Source organism: Macrosteles quadrilineatus, unplaced genomic scaffold (assembly GCF_028750875.1).
Source record: "Macrosteles quadrilineatus isolate MER2022 unplaced genomic scaffold, UCM_ALF_1.0 Scaffold_4__1_contigs__length_99947679, whole genome shotgun sequence".
In the NCBI taxonomy this organism is placed as follows: Eukaryota; Metazoa; Arthropoda; class Insecta; order Hemiptera; family Cicadellidae; genus Macrosteles; species Macrosteles quadrilineatus.
This window is the reverse complement of record NW_026542597.1, coordinates 30,046,089-30,063,142: the sequence shown is the minus strand read 5'-3', so window position 1 is coordinate 30,063,142 and position 17,054 is coordinate 30,046,089. Positions and strand designations below refer to the sequence as shown.

At 35.9% G+C, this 17,054-nt stretch overlaps 1 protein-coding gene across 1 annotated transcript in view; it reads right to left on the bottom strand.

Annotated features, from left to right (window-relative positions):
* Nucleotides 1-17,054, bottom strand: part of LOC128992059 (nonsense-mediated mRNA decay factor SMG7-like) — a 31,653-nt gene that overhangs the window by 3,528 nt on the left and 11,071 nt on the right. The window contains exons 5-14 of the mRNA XM_054415442.1: nucleotides 16,773-17,053; nucleotides 15,246-15,428; nucleotides 14,091-14,277; nucleotides 13,464-13,659; nucleotides 12,829-12,972; nucleotides 11,713-11,788; nucleotides 11,192-11,299; nucleotides 8,936-9,156; nucleotides 8,431-8,564; nucleotides 459-652 (exon numbers count right to left, since the gene is read on the bottom strand). Coding sequence (XP_054271417.1) covers nucleotides 459-652; nucleotides 8,431-8,564; nucleotides 8,936-9,156; nucleotides 11,192-11,299; nucleotides 11,713-11,788; nucleotides 12,829-12,972; nucleotides 13,464-13,659; nucleotides 14,091-14,277; nucleotides 15,246-15,428; nucleotides 16,773-17,053 — 1,724 coding nt within the window. The remainder of the gene's footprint in view (nucleotides 1-458; nucleotides 653-8,430; nucleotides 8,565-8,935; nucleotides 9,157-11,191; nucleotides 11,300-11,712; nucleotides 11,789-12,828; nucleotides 12,973-13,463; nucleotides 13,660-14,090; nucleotides 14,278-15,245; nucleotides 15,429-16,772; nucleotide 17,054) is intronic.

The following is a 17,054-nucleotide window of genomic DNA, read 5'->3' as shown; positions in this document are numbered from 1 at the left end:
ACAAAGTCTGGAAGAAAAGTGAAATTCAAGAATCCACCATCACAGTTAACGTGTTTAACTATGACCACTATAGATGTTGGTAATTTAAGATTGTTAACACCAGCATTGCTGGAGGCCACGATTGTGATCATGCGCACATTTCCAATAGTCTCTTTCATAAAGCCTCATCATATGGAAAAGCTTTCCTTGATCGGCCTCTAAAGAAAACTCAACTCTTGCTTTCAATGGTGTAAGGAGTGTACATGGTGTACTAACTTTTCTCTCGACTTCATATTCCAAAATTGTTGGGTATTTAATAGTTATATAGTCATCATTTCATGACCGGGTCCTAAATGTCACTCTTCTCGACATAAGCTTTATAGTAATTACCTACAGCTGAAATGAACCTAAGTTAGGCCTATTAAACTTTTACATACAAAACTGTGCATCAATTAATTTACAGTCCCTGAAAAAGTTACCTGGGCGGCGGAGGCAGAGTATTTTCAGGCGCTGACCACCAAGACGGAGTTCGCGGGTCATCCGGCCACGGGGGGCGTGAAGGTGGAGCCAAGGGTGGTGGAGGGTAGGGGAAGCTAGGCGGGGGAGGTAGCGAATGGCGGGGCATTGCAGCAGGCATGACTTGGGGAGGCGGTGACGGAGTCTTGAATGTCACCTGCAACAGTGTTAGAAAGCGCTTAGTTGTGTGTGGAGGTTGTGTTAGATACATGAGTGTTTAAAGCATTGAGCCTGCTCTAAGCTCATGAGTCGTAGCAATATTCTATGGGAATTCACCTTATATGGAGGAACCTCAAAGAGAAAGTCCTTAGTTTATGCAGTATGGCAAAAAATGTTATAAAATCAGAAATACACATTTGTGACTTGTGGGGTTGTAAGTTTTAGATTAGAAAAGACAGCATGAAAAATATGGTAATTAGTAGGTACAAGAAAACACACAAAACAGAAACATAACATTTTAAACAATTCCAATGGTGGAACAGAACAACAGAACTGTTTTGTTAGTTTAATTTCAGCATTGATTTTCTAATGCAAGTAGACTTCTTATCCCATTGTAGAATCTGAAGCATGTTTTATACAGGTAATTCATATTTTAAGCTTAAATGAGCTGATGCAGATCAAAAGTATCTCTCCTATTTTAAGGTAAATTTTACAGTGAGTGTTTTATTCTTACATTGTGATACAAGAAGACATGACAAAGTTGACAAATTGATCTTTTACTAGTAAACACGTTGCTCGAAATCGAGCAATTGCAAAGAAGTAAAGTAGTTATTTATATAACAAATAAAAGTCATAATAATTTCCTTTGAGTTTAAAAGACTTTGAATTGAAAAATAAATAATAGCAATTAAATTATGCAGCTGATCAAAATGTAAACAATTATGTTCTTCATAAGGATAACATGGGAACTTAACAGCCACTGGAGCAGAGCCCAAGGGACATTTTCAAAAATGTAAGGTCAGTTTGCAAATTTACGCGACACGCTCTTTCCAATGAGACGTCAATGGATAAAATCGGTTAAGAAATGGCGGAGGAGTTCAACCGACAAAGTTTCATGTAGCGTATTAATTATATAGGCTAGATTAGGTTGTAGTAGTTAATAGTTTCAAATAGTTAGGTTAATAGTAGGAAAGAAATAATGAACAGTAAAATAACCTGTACATCATACACTAAAATACCCCCGCCGCAGCAAACCTGCAGACTAAGCGAATTTCCATTTGCCTGATCGGATTTACACTAAAATGTCACCTTAAAAATGTCACATTTATTCCCTATTTAAATAACATTAGTTTAACAAGTACTTAGGTTTGCTGCAACAGGGAGGGTAAAAAGGTGTTTTTTTGTAAAATGTTAATAGTTTAGTATGAAATGAATACATTTTCCAAATTTGATCAAAATATGTGCATAAACAAGCAAACTACAACAGTTTACTTATTCTCCATAAGAATAACATGGGAATTTTAAATTGACCGATTTTTGGAATTTTCTCCGTAACCATTAGGTGCATAATAACGCTTCAATATACTAAATAATTTGTTTTTTTAAGCTCTACAAAATGGTTTGAAAAGAAATTGCTAAATTTTAAGGTTTTAGGTTCAAAAATGGGAAAAACCAATTTTTACCCCATAAAACCCCCCATAAACCCCTGTTCCCATAGTCTGATCATGCTGGTTCGCGAACTCGTTCGAATAAACGTAGTTTTACACGTTTGTACCAAATTTCATCAAAATCGGATGATTTTTGCTCGAGTTATCGCGCTAACGGACACATATATAAATATATATATATATATATGAATTTGAACGGATGGTTTTTTTGGCCTCTAGGGACTTCAAAACGAAAAAGTAAATCGGTCCCGGGTCCAGGTCTTACCATGAGTACTACGGTAATAGCTTATTCCCTTATGGGAAATTCGCTAAAAACACTTGAACCATTGAATATGAGTCATGACATTCGCCCGGTGGAATTAGTCATGGCTCATTTATAATACATGCAATATTTTAATATATTATTTTCATAAAATAGTATAAAACGGCTATTAAAAAACCCTAAAATAACCGTTGATAAAATACAAGGTAAAAAGGTTTAAAAACTCCTCTTGAGGTTTTTTTTACCTAACTAAGCTTATTAAGATATTGTTGTTATATCCATAGAATTTACTAAATTTGACCGAAGTTTGTGAAATTCAGCATCAACTATTTAAAATAACCACAATATTTAAGTGGTTTAAGATTGTTTTATTCTCATAGTTTGACGCAAAGATAAAATAAAAATTCGGTCAAATTATGTTATAGAATCTCAACAATGTAGTTCAAACCATCAGGATTCATGAATGTTTTGGTAAAAAAACGTATACGGACAGAAAGAGGCTAAACAAAACGCATCATGACATATTTCCAAATAAACATTTTGATTATATTCACCCAAAGCATCTCTACTTGAACTATGTCCCTAACTTTTTTAAACGCCTAGTATAATATAAAGCACTGCCTTACCATATTCTACGTATTCCAAAATTATGAAGAGGGTATACCTGACGAATGTGAAAGCCAGTGGTTTAAGCCTATGGCAAATGATGTGTTTGTAAAAAAAACTGTTTAGAAGCTATAAAAAAACTCCCTTAAAATCACAAAAATTTATTGATTTTTTGATTAACAAATTGTTTCCAAATTGATGAATTTCAGTCCATATCTATTACAGCTAATGTGACTTCCCGTTGTGGAGTGGTAGGTGGTGGGGTCATCAACAACCGGCTCGAGTATCTCGGGGGGGATGGTGCCGGTGGGTCGTCGTTCCACCTACCCCACAGCCAGATACCCACCGACACCACAGTGACAACGGCCCCCAGCCCCCCTACGGCCAACAGGGCACCATGCTCCTCCCTGAAGAAACATACCAAATTTTCTAATTGTAATACAGTTTTACCAAACGTACTTGGAAACAAAGATTGTTTAGTACATTGTTTTACAGTCAATGGCTACTGATTGGATTACGTTAGAATCTGTAAGGTTTTTTTAGCTTAATAAGTAAACGTGGTATAAAACCTATTTTTTCAATAATTAAAAAAACTAAGAACTCTCCGTACTAGATCTACAACTAATGTTGTGCATAATAGAGCCAGAAAATAGTACTTACCAAGCCCTCCTTAGAGCGTCCATTTCAAAAGGTGGAGATGCTGGTCTAAGGGATAGGAAGGTTGTCTAGCGGAGTAGGCTAACTTCTTATGTCGCTTTTTCGGAACGCTTCTTTTTCACACTTCTGAGTTAAGCTTCTGTGGAAGACTTGTAAGTAGACTAAGGCTTCTAATTGAAGCTGCTTTGGAACGCTTCTAAGAAGGCTAACTCTTCTAAATGAAGCTTCTGTGGAACGCTTCTAACTTTTTGTTGTCTAACTGTTTGTTGAAGGCTAACTCTTCTAAATGAAGCTTCTGTGGAACGCTTCTAACTTTTTGTTGTCTAACTGTTTGTTGAAGGCTAACTCTTCTAATTGAAGCTGCTTTGGAACGCTTCTAACTTTTTGTTGTCTAACTGTTTGTTGAAGGCTAACTCTTCTCAATGAAGCTTCTGTGGAAGCTCCTAAGTAGACGCTTCTAAATGAAGCTTCTTGGATTCTATGCAGAAGTTAAGTGTTCTTGTTATTCAACTAAGGTTGATTAATTGTCAGAACACAAGTTAAACCTTTTCAGTTGAATTCAGGTGTAACAATAAAATGGTTTCCAGGGTAATGAAATATGTGAATATGTACATTGTAGCCAGGCCAACTATACGATTACAAAATACTTGCTTGGGACTAGTGTGATAAAAATTTATGAAAGCATTTATGGTGGTTGACTTTTTTATAAGACTTTTTTTGTTTAGTACGTGGTTTTAATAAGTAAGTTAATAATGGTTCTCGAAACACGATTTACGAGGTTACTCGGTTTAGTACAATAAAACATTCCCTAACCCTGCAGCAAATATACCTTTTTAAAAAAGGTATAAATTATTTGATTTGTCCCTTAGCTGCTCATTTATGACAATATTTCCTGGTGAGGATATCGGTCAAAGTTCTGAAAACGTAATTTCAAGTTGTCCCTAAGATCAAGGAGACTTAATTTTCTGTCTAAATAGGTTACAATATCTTTAACAGAACTAGAAATTGTACAGTAGATTGTGGACCAGAACCAAATGGTTTTAAATCGATTTTTCGTATGCAATTTTTGCTTTCCTATGAGTTTTATTTTAATGTTATCCATTCTAAGAGTTTGTATGAGTCTGTTCTTGTGCATGTTGTTTTGTAATTTTATCTACTTAAGTAATACGCCTCATGTTAGTGAGTCGGTGGCTCAGTTGGTAACACCACGGACTTCGGGCCCAGGGAAACGATGTCGTGGGTTTGGATCGTGATATCTGCCATTACTTTTATATCACCAATATATCAGTACAGTTAACCTTAGTGGCTCACCAATTGCTTTGATGAATAAGTTTCACTAACAGATCTGTAGTCTATATGGGCAAATGCATTTTATGACGTTATACTCCAAAAGACTAAATGGTGGAATTTCTTAACAGTAATAGGTTTTGTGTATCTCCATCAAGTAGTCCAACATTTAATCAGGTTAGGTAGGCATTAATTACCAGATTATTTAGGTGACATAGCCAATACTCACTGTATTATTCAGTTTACTCCTATTACTAGTATGACTGAGACCGTGGCATCATCCTGTAATCCAGCTACTTGGAGGTCACCAATTGTTATTAATAGGCGTGGTTTGTGGACGCGATACTCCCTGGTGTGGAATAACGTCCGCACTAGTGAGTACAATCTGCGTTACTATCCTGATATTTAGACGAATTCATAAATTACAAGGCAAACATGTGTTTCGGATTCCACTATAGGACTGTATTTTCCTTAGTTGGCATTGGCTGTATCGACTATTATTTTAAAGTCCTGTCCATGGAACATGTCAGCTTTAGTCAGTAACAAGACTACAAGATTCATTCTACACTCTTCTCCATTCACACTTGGAATAACCATTATATGTTCCAAAGTAAAGTATTAAAGTAAGTGACCAACCCCGCACCGCACTAATTCGAATTTTTCCTCTAAAGCTACATTTTTGGGGGTTACAGCGGGTTCCACCTGAGAAAATGCTTGTACATTCTGCATCCTACTACCATCCAATTAGGTTTGGAGGGATAATGCAACTAATGTATAAGTCGTAAAAATTAAATCCACATCCTAAAACAGTCATAAAATATGTTATAACCTTAAATTTCACTTTAAAAAAATGACCCCCATTTTCCAATATGGCGACTAAGCTTAGAGTTTGAACCCTCTATGTTTGGGTTGGGACATTATTCATTATTCAATTATACGTGTGAATATTTTGAAGTACTGTCTTCATTTATGACGGAAATTTATGAAATCAACCAAAGGAGTAAGTTAATTTTTGATCCAAATCTATACCTATTAAATCTATTGGTAAAAGATTTAATATATAATCCAATAACACATTTAATAGGACCTAGTCGGGCATACTGAAGCGGTATAGTAAGAAAATCGAAAGAGTTTCTATTAAGATTTCGGAGAAACTCTTCAGAAATACAGTAAACCCATTTTACGCTGTAAATCTTTACGCGTTGTCAAAATAACAAAGATTATAGCTGAACCAATAACAAGCTGTTAAAATTATTTTTTAAATGTTCTAAATGTTTCAAAGTTAAAAAATATATCGTATGAGTGGTTTATTAAAAAACAAATAATTTCCATTCACTTTGTGGAATTTATTTTGTAAAGGTAGTTTGATATTATGAAACCAAAGGTAGAGATACCCACCTTGTGGCTTGATATTACTTCCCTTACACTCCGACTTACTGCTCTAATATCACTCGGAACTGTTTATGTGTTAATACAGCCTACGGTGCTTGGTGTGTTTAACCAACAATATTTAAAACAAAATTAAAGTGCAGTTTATTAAATGTCAAAACGTTCCACTTGGTGTTTTAATTGAAGTTCTATAACATTTGCTATGGCCGAGGTTAAACTAGTAAACATAGTAATTGAGGATTGTCTAGTTGTACGTAACGTTTATTTTTTAAAGTATTTTTTTCTTTTTTTTGTTAAAGCATATTAATTTTTTTTACCTGGCTATTATTTTTTATTAACTCCAATTAAATCTGAATTAATTAAAACCTGTATACAGTAATTTAAATTAATTCCTTTAGTATATTTTTCAATTTATAAATTGTCAATACGTAACTTATTTCCTACAGTCGCCCAACAAAGTGGGCTTCCTTGCACTGATTATTGTACAGAAATCTGCTAATTGCTGCATTTACTTACTTTGTCGTAAACGTTTTTACTTTGTCGCACAACAGTATTCTAACCAAACAACACAAAACATCGTGCTTTTATTATGTACGTAATCCGTGTACGCTTGGAAATAAGCTGGCAAAACTTGATACTACGACTACGATCAGCTGGTACAGCGTTTCCCACTTCGTTCAATGTTTGGATTTAACCTAACCTAAAAAATTGCTGTACAGTGTTTGAAAGACTAATCATTTCTATGATTTATAATAACTGTATGAAAAATATAATGCGTAACACGAGTGCAAACTGACTTTGCTGCACTCAAGAAACTTTCCACACTGGCCTATGGCTCGAGCGTAAACATTTCAATCGTGCGAAGCCGTGCAGCAAAGTGCCACACAAATACCTACTACTTACTTCTTCATTTCGCATCTTTCAGATTAAATTGGTACACGATTTCACGTGCGATACAATATAGGATAATAGACCTGATGATTCTCATCATCATCTGAAATTGAGTCCATGTATAAATATTCTAATTTATTAAAATTGTTTATAACGATACTTTCTGCGACGAAAGTATTTCTGTATTCATAAATCAAAGTGCCTTTGAGGCTGCTCCGTAATCAGCTGGAGTGATTGATTTTCCCACTACAAAGTGACAGAGAGCCTTTACCGTCCTCGTAGTCTCCTACGTTTGTCACTATACTGGACTTACCATCTACAGTATATACCCCCGCCGCAGCAAACCTGCCGTCTAAGCGAATTTCCATTTGGCCGAATTGATTTTCAATTGATCTAGGCCTATTTAAATAACATTAGGTTTAACGAGTACCTAGGTTTGCTGCTACAAGGAAACTAATAAAGTAGTGTGTTTTTAGTAAAATATTGGTAGCTTACTATAAAATAAATAAATTTGCCAAGTTTGATCAAAATATGGCTGTCCATAAACAAGCAAACTACAACATTTTACAATATTCTCCATAAGAATAACATGGGAATTTTAAATTTGCCATTTTTTCAGTTTTCTCCGTAACCAATAACCGTACAAAAACACTTTGATATACTGAATTGTTTGTTTTTTTAAGCTCTTTAAGAAGGTTTAGAGAAAAATTGGGAAATTTTGTGTTTTGAGGGTAAGAAGTGAGAAAAATCAATTTTTACCCCATAAAACCCCCCATAAAACCCTGTTCCCATGGTCCGATCATGCTGGATCGCGAACTCATTCAAGTTTATCCCGCCATACACCTTCAAACCAAATTTCATCAAAATCAGATAAAAATTAATCAAGTTATCGTGTTCACGGACACATATATATATATATATATAAATATATATATATATATACATACACATATATAAAAATTTGAACGAATGGTGTTTTTGGCCTCTGGGGACATTAAAATGAAAAAGTAAATCGGTCCCGGGCCTAAGTCTTACCATGAGACCTACGGTAATAGCTACTTCCCTATAGGGAAATTCGCTAATAAAAATGCCTCTGATCCTTAAGGATGATTAATATCTATGAGGGACAGTTAATATCTGGTTGAAAGCTGTGCATATTTAAATTTAATTAGTAAGATTTAGGGGTTATTCAAATATATAATATTAAAAAAATATACCAAAGAAATATTTACACACCTGTTTGATTTCCTGTTCCTGTGACCGCCGAAGAATCGCCTGCATCGCCACATTTTGACGAGACCGACTCTTACTCACATTTCCTCCCTCGTCTGAAATTATTGCTTGAGGCTTCAAAATACCAGCTCGTTTTTCTGAAATCAGCAAAAAAATGGTTGGTTTTGGAATTTAGTCTCATCATATCGCTACAGTTGAGAAATGTCAAAGATTGCTTTCCTAGTTATCTTAAAATGTTTGTAAGTATTGATAAATGTCAGACCCAATTTATAATGGATTGCGATCCAAGAACATGCTCACTCAAGTAATTGCAAATGGTCAAATAAAAAAGCTGCACAGCTATTGGATGAGAGATGAAAAATAAGTCATCATAAAATTAACTAATGTCCACTGCATTATGGCAATCAAACCAAAAAAACCTCCCGTTGTTACCTACAAACCATGGGCACCACTACAGTGTGCAAAAAACCCTGCCCTACCCATATTTTGTAAGAGCTTATCAACATACCCTGCACGGTGTCGAGGGCTGACAGTATATCCAGTGAGGGGTTGTGAAGTTGCAGATCAGGCGTGGTGTTGCTGGTACGACTACTGGCCGTCTCCGAGGGCGCAGGCGACGGAGATGACACTTTGTTGAGGCTCAACTCCTCTAGTTCACGAATCAGTTCACTAGACGGCAGCACTGTCACTCCGCAGACCGCCTCGTACACTACTTTACCGTCATTCATCCTGATGAAAAATAATGGTTGAAAATAAAAATCTATTTTTGTAACCATGCATAGACACGAGAAGTATTCTGTGAGTATTTTAAAATTGTATAGCAGCGTATTAGAACCATGAAGCTTTTATAGTGGTGAATAAATTAGGGTGAAAATTAATTAAATAACAAAAGAGATTAAAGATTGAACTATCTAAATTAATTATGTAGGATTTTTTGAGAGGATAGCAGGCTTACCTGAATGGGAAAGAGTCCAAACTGGCACAGGAAACACAAAACAAAACTTTACACTATATACACAAAACATTAGAATATTTCACTGTCACTGACAGCATTTTCAACTAAGGAAGAGGAAGAGATAGTTTTCTAGATGTCCAAAATAGTGGCCAGTGAGTTGTTGAGTCAGTGTTGCCAATTGGCCAGAGGGGCAAGTACGATTATGCCAATTGGCAACACTGACTCAACAACTCACTGGCCACCATTTTGGACATCTAGAAAACTATCTCTTCCTCTTCCTTAGTTGAAAATGCTGTCAGTGACAGTAAAATATTCTAATGTTTTGTGTATATAGTGTAAAGTTTTGTTTTGTGTTTCCTGTGCCAGTTTGGACTCTTTCCCATTCAGGTAAGCCTGCTATCCTCTCAAAAAATCCTAAAAAATCTAGGCCCTTGTGCTCTATGCTACACCCTTAAATTAATTATGTGTAAGAAATGAATGATTTGATAAAAGGAGTAAATGCTGTAAGATTAAAAATTCAGCTGAAGATGCCAATTTCAACTTGTCCAAAATTGGCAAAAATATCCAGTTAAAAAAAGTACAGTCAAGTCCTGCTATACCAAACTAAATGGGACCGAGCCTTTTTCGGATGATTGAAAATTAGGAATAAGCGGATTTCTGTAAATTGATGATTGCATTAGCAGATGATTTTTCCGTGGTTGCGGGGTGCCAATGATGATGCCTCTGCACTAAAAGGGATATTCACAATTTCGCCATGACCACAGAAGATGTTCTCAATTTCATATCAGATTCATACTAAAGTCTTATGTATATCCTGTAGTCTAAATCAAGCGAGTGAACAGACAAACTTTTACTTTCATCCAAGGATTTTCAATAATTTTGTTTATCATGGGGTATTTGGCCACGAGAAACCTATTGGAGTTGGTCACAAGGCTGGGAAACATCTAGTTTCCACCCTACAGCCCTTAAAGTGTTAATGTTATCGTCAATACTTTTTTGTAGCTGCAGTTAATGAAAACAGCTGATACAGGTTATTTGTATTACAGTTTATAAATTTATAAAAGGTGTATAAAAATGTATCTTTGTATCATCTACAATTTGTTCACATTAATTACCGTACATAATAAATATCCTTAATTTATCTAAATAAATTATCTAATCAATTTAATGTTTAGTCAAATCCGAGCAAAGCCATATGAATTTTTGACATAAAAATATACTGTGAAATTGCCTAGCTATATGAGTTATTTAAAAAAACACGCTCTTAGAAAACAACTTAAATGGATCTGGATCCGAAAATCCGGATCTTCGGATCCGATTATTTCAAGATCCGGATCCAGTACCAAAATTTTCTTGGATCCGCCCATCACTAATTTTAATATTTGTAATATATGTGTATCTGATATATCTGATGATGTATGATATGTATCTTATTTCAGAACCTTTGTCTAATGTCAGTGTCATCCTCATATTAAGTAAAGATGAGATGGTTTTAAGTGTCAATAATAGTTAGTATTGCTATAAAAGAGATAGCATACGCATACATTACAATATTGTTTTTGGATGGCAGGCTCCAATGCTGAATGGGAAATAGTTCATCCTGACACACAACTTCACAATATACACAAATATTAAATATTTCAATACTTCAATGTAATGTACAACATTTTCAACTGATGAAATTTTTAAATTCTATTGTTTGCGAGTGTTACGTGTGCCACGATAACTTTCTAATTCAGTTAAGCCTGATATTTCAACAAACATTCTTGATTTGAAATATTGTTGTAAATGTAAAAGATGTGAACTCACTTAGCCTGTATGAGGTTAGGGGTGTTTTGAGTGAGCCATTCTCCGAGCTGAAGAAGACGAGCGGCTCTCAACTTGCTGGACACAGCGCTGCCTTCTTTCAGGCTGAAACTGACCAATCACATTACGGCGGAGTTTTATGTATAACACTTAGCTTAAAAATAAATCTATGCTGCTCCATGTTAAAAACATTAACGACTTGAAACATGGAAAACTTCAGATAAACATGAGGTTTCTATAGAAAAACCACCAAACGCATCAATGGATTACCTTAAAGCTAGATGGGATATGAATCAAATCATACATTATCACGTAGTAAAAAGTGTGAAATTTTTCTTAAACCCATACAACAAAGGCGTCACACTCTTACCAAACCAGTGGTGTGCAAACATGGAACCACAATCAATTGAACATAGGTATATTGAAAGGTGTAATATGTTCTTACTAATATTATAAATGTGATATGTTATAGATATAAGAGAAATAATACTAACTTGAAGATCAGAAAGTTATTTTGAACTTACTTTAGATCAGCAAATGCCTTCTCAAGTGGCATAAACCCTTGTAAATCACTGTCTTCTGGTAGAGGCACCTTGTCATCTGTAAAGAATCACCAAAAATTAACATATTGACAATAAATAACTACAGGATACCTAACAAAAACCATAACTTAACTAGCAGATGATTCTTTTATAATTTAGTGACAAAAACATTTAATTTAATCTTTGAATGAAAAAAAACTAGAACATTAAATTGCCAATGTGGTATCAAAAGTTGTTAATGAAGATTTGACATTGCACTAATCTGTAAGAGTAGCTTTTTGTCAACATCTTTTCTCTTGCGATTGCAGAAAACCCATTAGTATTGTGATCTCAGCAACACCTGTGAGAACCTATTGTAATTGCAGAAACATACATGAAGGTTATGTTGTTAGGAAAAAACATTTAGCTTGGATGAAAGACGTTTATAGGATGGAGAGCACACAGCCAACTCACCTGATGAAAGGTTGCAGATGAGTCAAAGAACAGATAAAATATATACACACACAAAATACTTGATATTTAGTTTCTTTCAGGCGCTTCTTGGCAACTGTCATCTACTTCTAAAGAAGCCTCTGGAAGAGGTGAAATGTCAAGTATTTTGTGTGTGTAAATACATGTTACGTGTTCTTTGACTCGCCTGCAGCCTTTCATCAGGTGAGTTGGCTGTGTGCTCTCCATCCTATATATTTCTTTAGAAACATGCATGAGTATCTCATGCCATTGTGCCACGAGTGTGCCAGTATACAAATGCAAATACAGCAACATCCATGAGTTTCTCATGCATTTGAAGACTTGAACATTCCTATTCCGATGCTATCAAATTTCCTGAATGAACAGGTTGTGATAACATGGAAAAATGGAGAGTTAAACTAAATATAGATATCTGGATTCAATCCCTGGATCTAGTAAATTAGCCGAATTTCAATTAGGATATTTCAAGATTGGCTTCAACCCATTTACTGGAATATTTTACTTCTCATTAACAATAGAAATTTATTCTACTTGAGTAAAACAATAGGCCCCATAATAGGAACTCCTAACCATATTTTTAAGTTATAAAATACAACAGATTACTTAATCCTAAATGTAAAAGCTTACAAGATTCAGCGGAAAAGCCCGTGAGAGACGAGTGCAGCACATTGAGCAGTCTACTGAGACTGGGCCAGATCTGTAGTCTCTTGCTGAATCCTTCCTCTGTCAACACATGAGGCTGTAGTCTCACCCACTCCAGTGTCAACTTTACTGTAAAACATAGAACAGTTATGAATCATCACAACACGACAACTCAAAAAGTTTAAATGCATGTAGATTTCAAAACTAAATATTTTAGAATTTTTACCTACGACTGTTTTTTAAAGTCGCCGTTTCAGTTCAGTTCTTAAAATTAGTTTCACATAACAGCGTTGTTTACTTACATAACAGCATAGTTTTACTTAACAACGCGGGTAACGGACCAATCAGGTTCAGGGATTAAGAGAGAAGTAGTAAAATTGTAATACTTAGAACTTCAACTAATCAGCTGTTTACCAATTTAATTGTTAAAGATTGGTGCATTTAGTGATTGGTACAATGAGTCGTTGTCACTCGTTGCATCTCTGTCAGCAGCAATGAGAGGTTATAAACGAAAACATAACCTGTCTTAGAAGTTATGGGTACCGGTAGTGATTATTAGTTACATTGGTAAAAGAGGTAACAACATTTTCTTAACAAGAGATGAAGGCAAAGCAACTTACTGACTGGCAGAGCAAAGTAGTCAAGTAGCGTCTCGTCCTGTTTGAGTGTGTAGACAGGCAGCAAGTAAGCGTTGAGCGAGCCCGCTATCAAGTCGACAACGTAACTACGCATCTTCACTTCATCCTGAGTCAACTCACCGGCTGTCTCCCCGTCTCTGCAGGGGTGATAGTACGCAAACACATTGATGGTAAACATCTGTGGACAAATGCTAATAATTTTATTTCTTTAATTATTTTTTTTTTATGAGACATTGTAAAGCCTAAAAATGATTGAACATGCTCAGCTTTGCACACAGACAATCAAACAAGCTCGCTGTCGCAGCACATTAGCCTACTCTTGCCTCACAGCACTGTGACGGTCTAGTTGTGTCAGTGTGTGCGAAGTGGATGCTAACGCTGTCGTGGTTATTTGTGGAAGTTTTGTTTGTTTGGAAGATGAGAAAAAACGCACACCAAGAAAAATATGAGGCAAGAATTGGTCTAAAAACAGGAACAGAACCGGGTTTGTCACGTTTTTGTTGGTCGTCCCCACTCAATCTGTTAAACTCTTTATTCTATTCCTAGTCCAAAAAACCTCAATAGTAAATAGCTTTTATTGAAATATTGAAATGACAGAACAACCCAAACCTGGACAAGTTTCCATGAGTTGAAGCTCTGAGTGGCAATATGAGGTGTAAGAGTGTCAGTGAGTGTCTTAACGTAAGATCCGCAAACCTCCAGTTCCCGACAGGAGTGGAAGAAGGCGTGCAGCTTCAGGTACAGCGATAGATATTCTACTGTGGTCAGTTTTGTAGCCACTGTGTCTTTATTCCACCTAAAAAACAACAAAGGTAATAATCAACTGCTAGTTTTAAAAAGTAATGTGTCAGTACTTAAAGTGATTCATTGTACCAACGGTTCCAAGGAGTACTGGTACCAAGAACTAAGAACCATCGTTAAAATGTTGGTACCAGTTATTAGTACCAACAACACGTCTTGTGCTCCAGTATCAAGAGAATTGTGGGTGCAGTAATCAGAAGAGGGAGAACTGATTTATAAATCTTTCAACTTTCTTTTATTGTTTATTTAATCACATTAGTCAAGTGCCTAAACCAAAATTTATTACTGCAAAAACATTACAACAGTGATCGCAGCAAAATCAGTCAGAATTCGTTGTGATCTCAGGGACGCCTAAGTCAATCGCAGCAAAGTACAATCCCCAGCTATCATGGAAACATCGTCTTTGTTTATCACAATTACATTTCTATTCCTTGCAAAAATTTACTTGCATCACACAATGAGAAGGGAAGAGAACCTATGGAACACCATTTAAATGGATGCTTGACCATAAACTATTGGTTGTGATTATTCAAATTTAAAATCTCATTTCAAAATTTTCCAATTCTTACTTTTGAAATTACTTGGTCCTAATTGTTTGAATTGCAATCATAAATTTGTTCTTAAATAAAAATTTAAAAATTGGACACCTATTTGGACTTGGACAATATTTTTTCCCACATGAATGCATCTTGAAAAATGTTAGAAACTTGACTTTTGAAGAAGTAGTACTACTTAGTTATGTACTAAGAATACTGGTTAATGAAGTGTGTATCAGGGCAAGAAATGAAGGCCGGTACCCACCTTGAAAAATACAGACACATCTCTAGTTTAACTATGGAAATTCTTCCTGAATCATCATGTCGTTAGACTTTTATTACACAACTGACATAAAATCCTTAAAATGTAACAAAATAAGATGTTTCAGAATAGTATGTCCCTTATCCACAGATGTCAGGAACTCACTGATGTGTGGCGCATTTCTCCAGTGTGAGAGCCAGGTTGGACGAGGCCGCAGGGAACATGTGTCTGACAGCAATGCTGCGCATGTAGTGGAACACTGTGCTGAGTCTGTCTCCGCGGCTAGCCTCCAGTAGTGCCAACTGGTTGTATGGTTGACCACTAGTCGGACTCAACTGTACTGCATGTCTGTCCATCAACATATAGTTATAATCACACAAAATGCTTGCCGAGTCAATGTGTATGTTTTAATGTATGCAACCACTTTCAATCTGTTCAATCTGTGAAATGCTCATACATTTCTTCTGATTTGAAGATGACACTTGGGATTAGCTTTGGGAAGTGTAAACATTGAGTAAAATGCTGTATCATATGAATGGCCGGATCACGTAGTCAGCAATCAACATAGCTTATAAACTTCCAAAATATGATTTGACAATGTAGATTTAACCTTTTAGAGAAAAATGATGCGCCTAAACAGAATATCAGTGTTGTTTCGTATATTTATAGTGTAAGCCTTATCTCTAAAGACGTGTTTACACGAGGCAAGTTAGGCAGGCAGGAGCAGGACGCCTGCCTCAGTCAATGTACCGGAGGCAGGTAACCTGCTTGCCTCAATCAATGTACCGGAGGCAGGTAACCTGCCTGCCTACTAACTCTCCTCATGTGGATGCGGCCTAAAACACCCGGAAGCTGGTTTTTTAGTTAAGCTGGATAAACTCTTCCTTTCCTAAAAATCCTTTAAAACATGACTTGCATTGTCCTTCAAATCAAAGCCTAAAATGTATTGAGGAGAAATTATATGTTATTTCTCATCAATCTGCTTTTGTTTAGTCTATCTATAAGAGCCCATTGGCATATGTTAATTGAAATCCATCCTTTCCTTAAAAGCTTAATGGAGATATTATCTTTGACTATGGATAGAACTAAAAATTCCATAATATACTTATTAAAGTTGTTGCCAGTTTAATAATTGAAATGAATGTTTTTATTTTATAGAGTCAATGAAATTCAAATTAGGCCTTAAATATTATCGAAATTAAAATCTCAACGGAGCCACCAACAAAGTGTGTTGATGAAAATTACAGATTTCTGTCAAATACGCTTTTAATTTTTAATAACGACAATCTTAAAGGACAACTTATTTTAGCATAGTTTACGTCTCATCAGTTATATCACAGGACAAAATATGTAGCAAATTCTACTACCTATGTTCTTTTTTAAGCTATAAATTGTCATCTGGTCCATATAGATGGGTTGTCTCATTTAGTGTCCAAAAGTCAATGATTTTTCCTTGAAAATCAAGTCTAACCTAGTATAAAAGAAAAATAGTAATTTCTCATCAATGCCCTCGATTGTATTGTCTATCTTTAAGCCCATCTTAACTTTAAGTTTTTTAGGTAAGCTAGTTGAAATCTATTTCTTCCCAAAAAGACTCCTCAATAACCCAGCCGGCTTTTTTTACAAATCAAGCTAAAATAATAACACTAGGTGATTACTAAAGACTGTCACAGAAGTACAATCACTACCTACCTGTAGAAGACCTCGGCCTGTCGACTGTTATTCCTGTACCTAGCAATGTCCCCCAGATGCACCAGACAGTGCTGACAGATGTAGTAGCAGGAGTTGCGATGCGGCTGAGACTGTGGCTTGGCGCCGGGTCGTCTGCACACACCAGGGGTCACGTCCTTGCGCCGGAAAGGCAAGTCCAGGTCAAACGTGGTGCACAGCTCTTGTAGTAGCGCCAGGTAGAACCCGCTGGCTGTGTCCAGGCAGGACGTCAGCAGTGCTTGGGACTCACGACGCTTTTGGTTC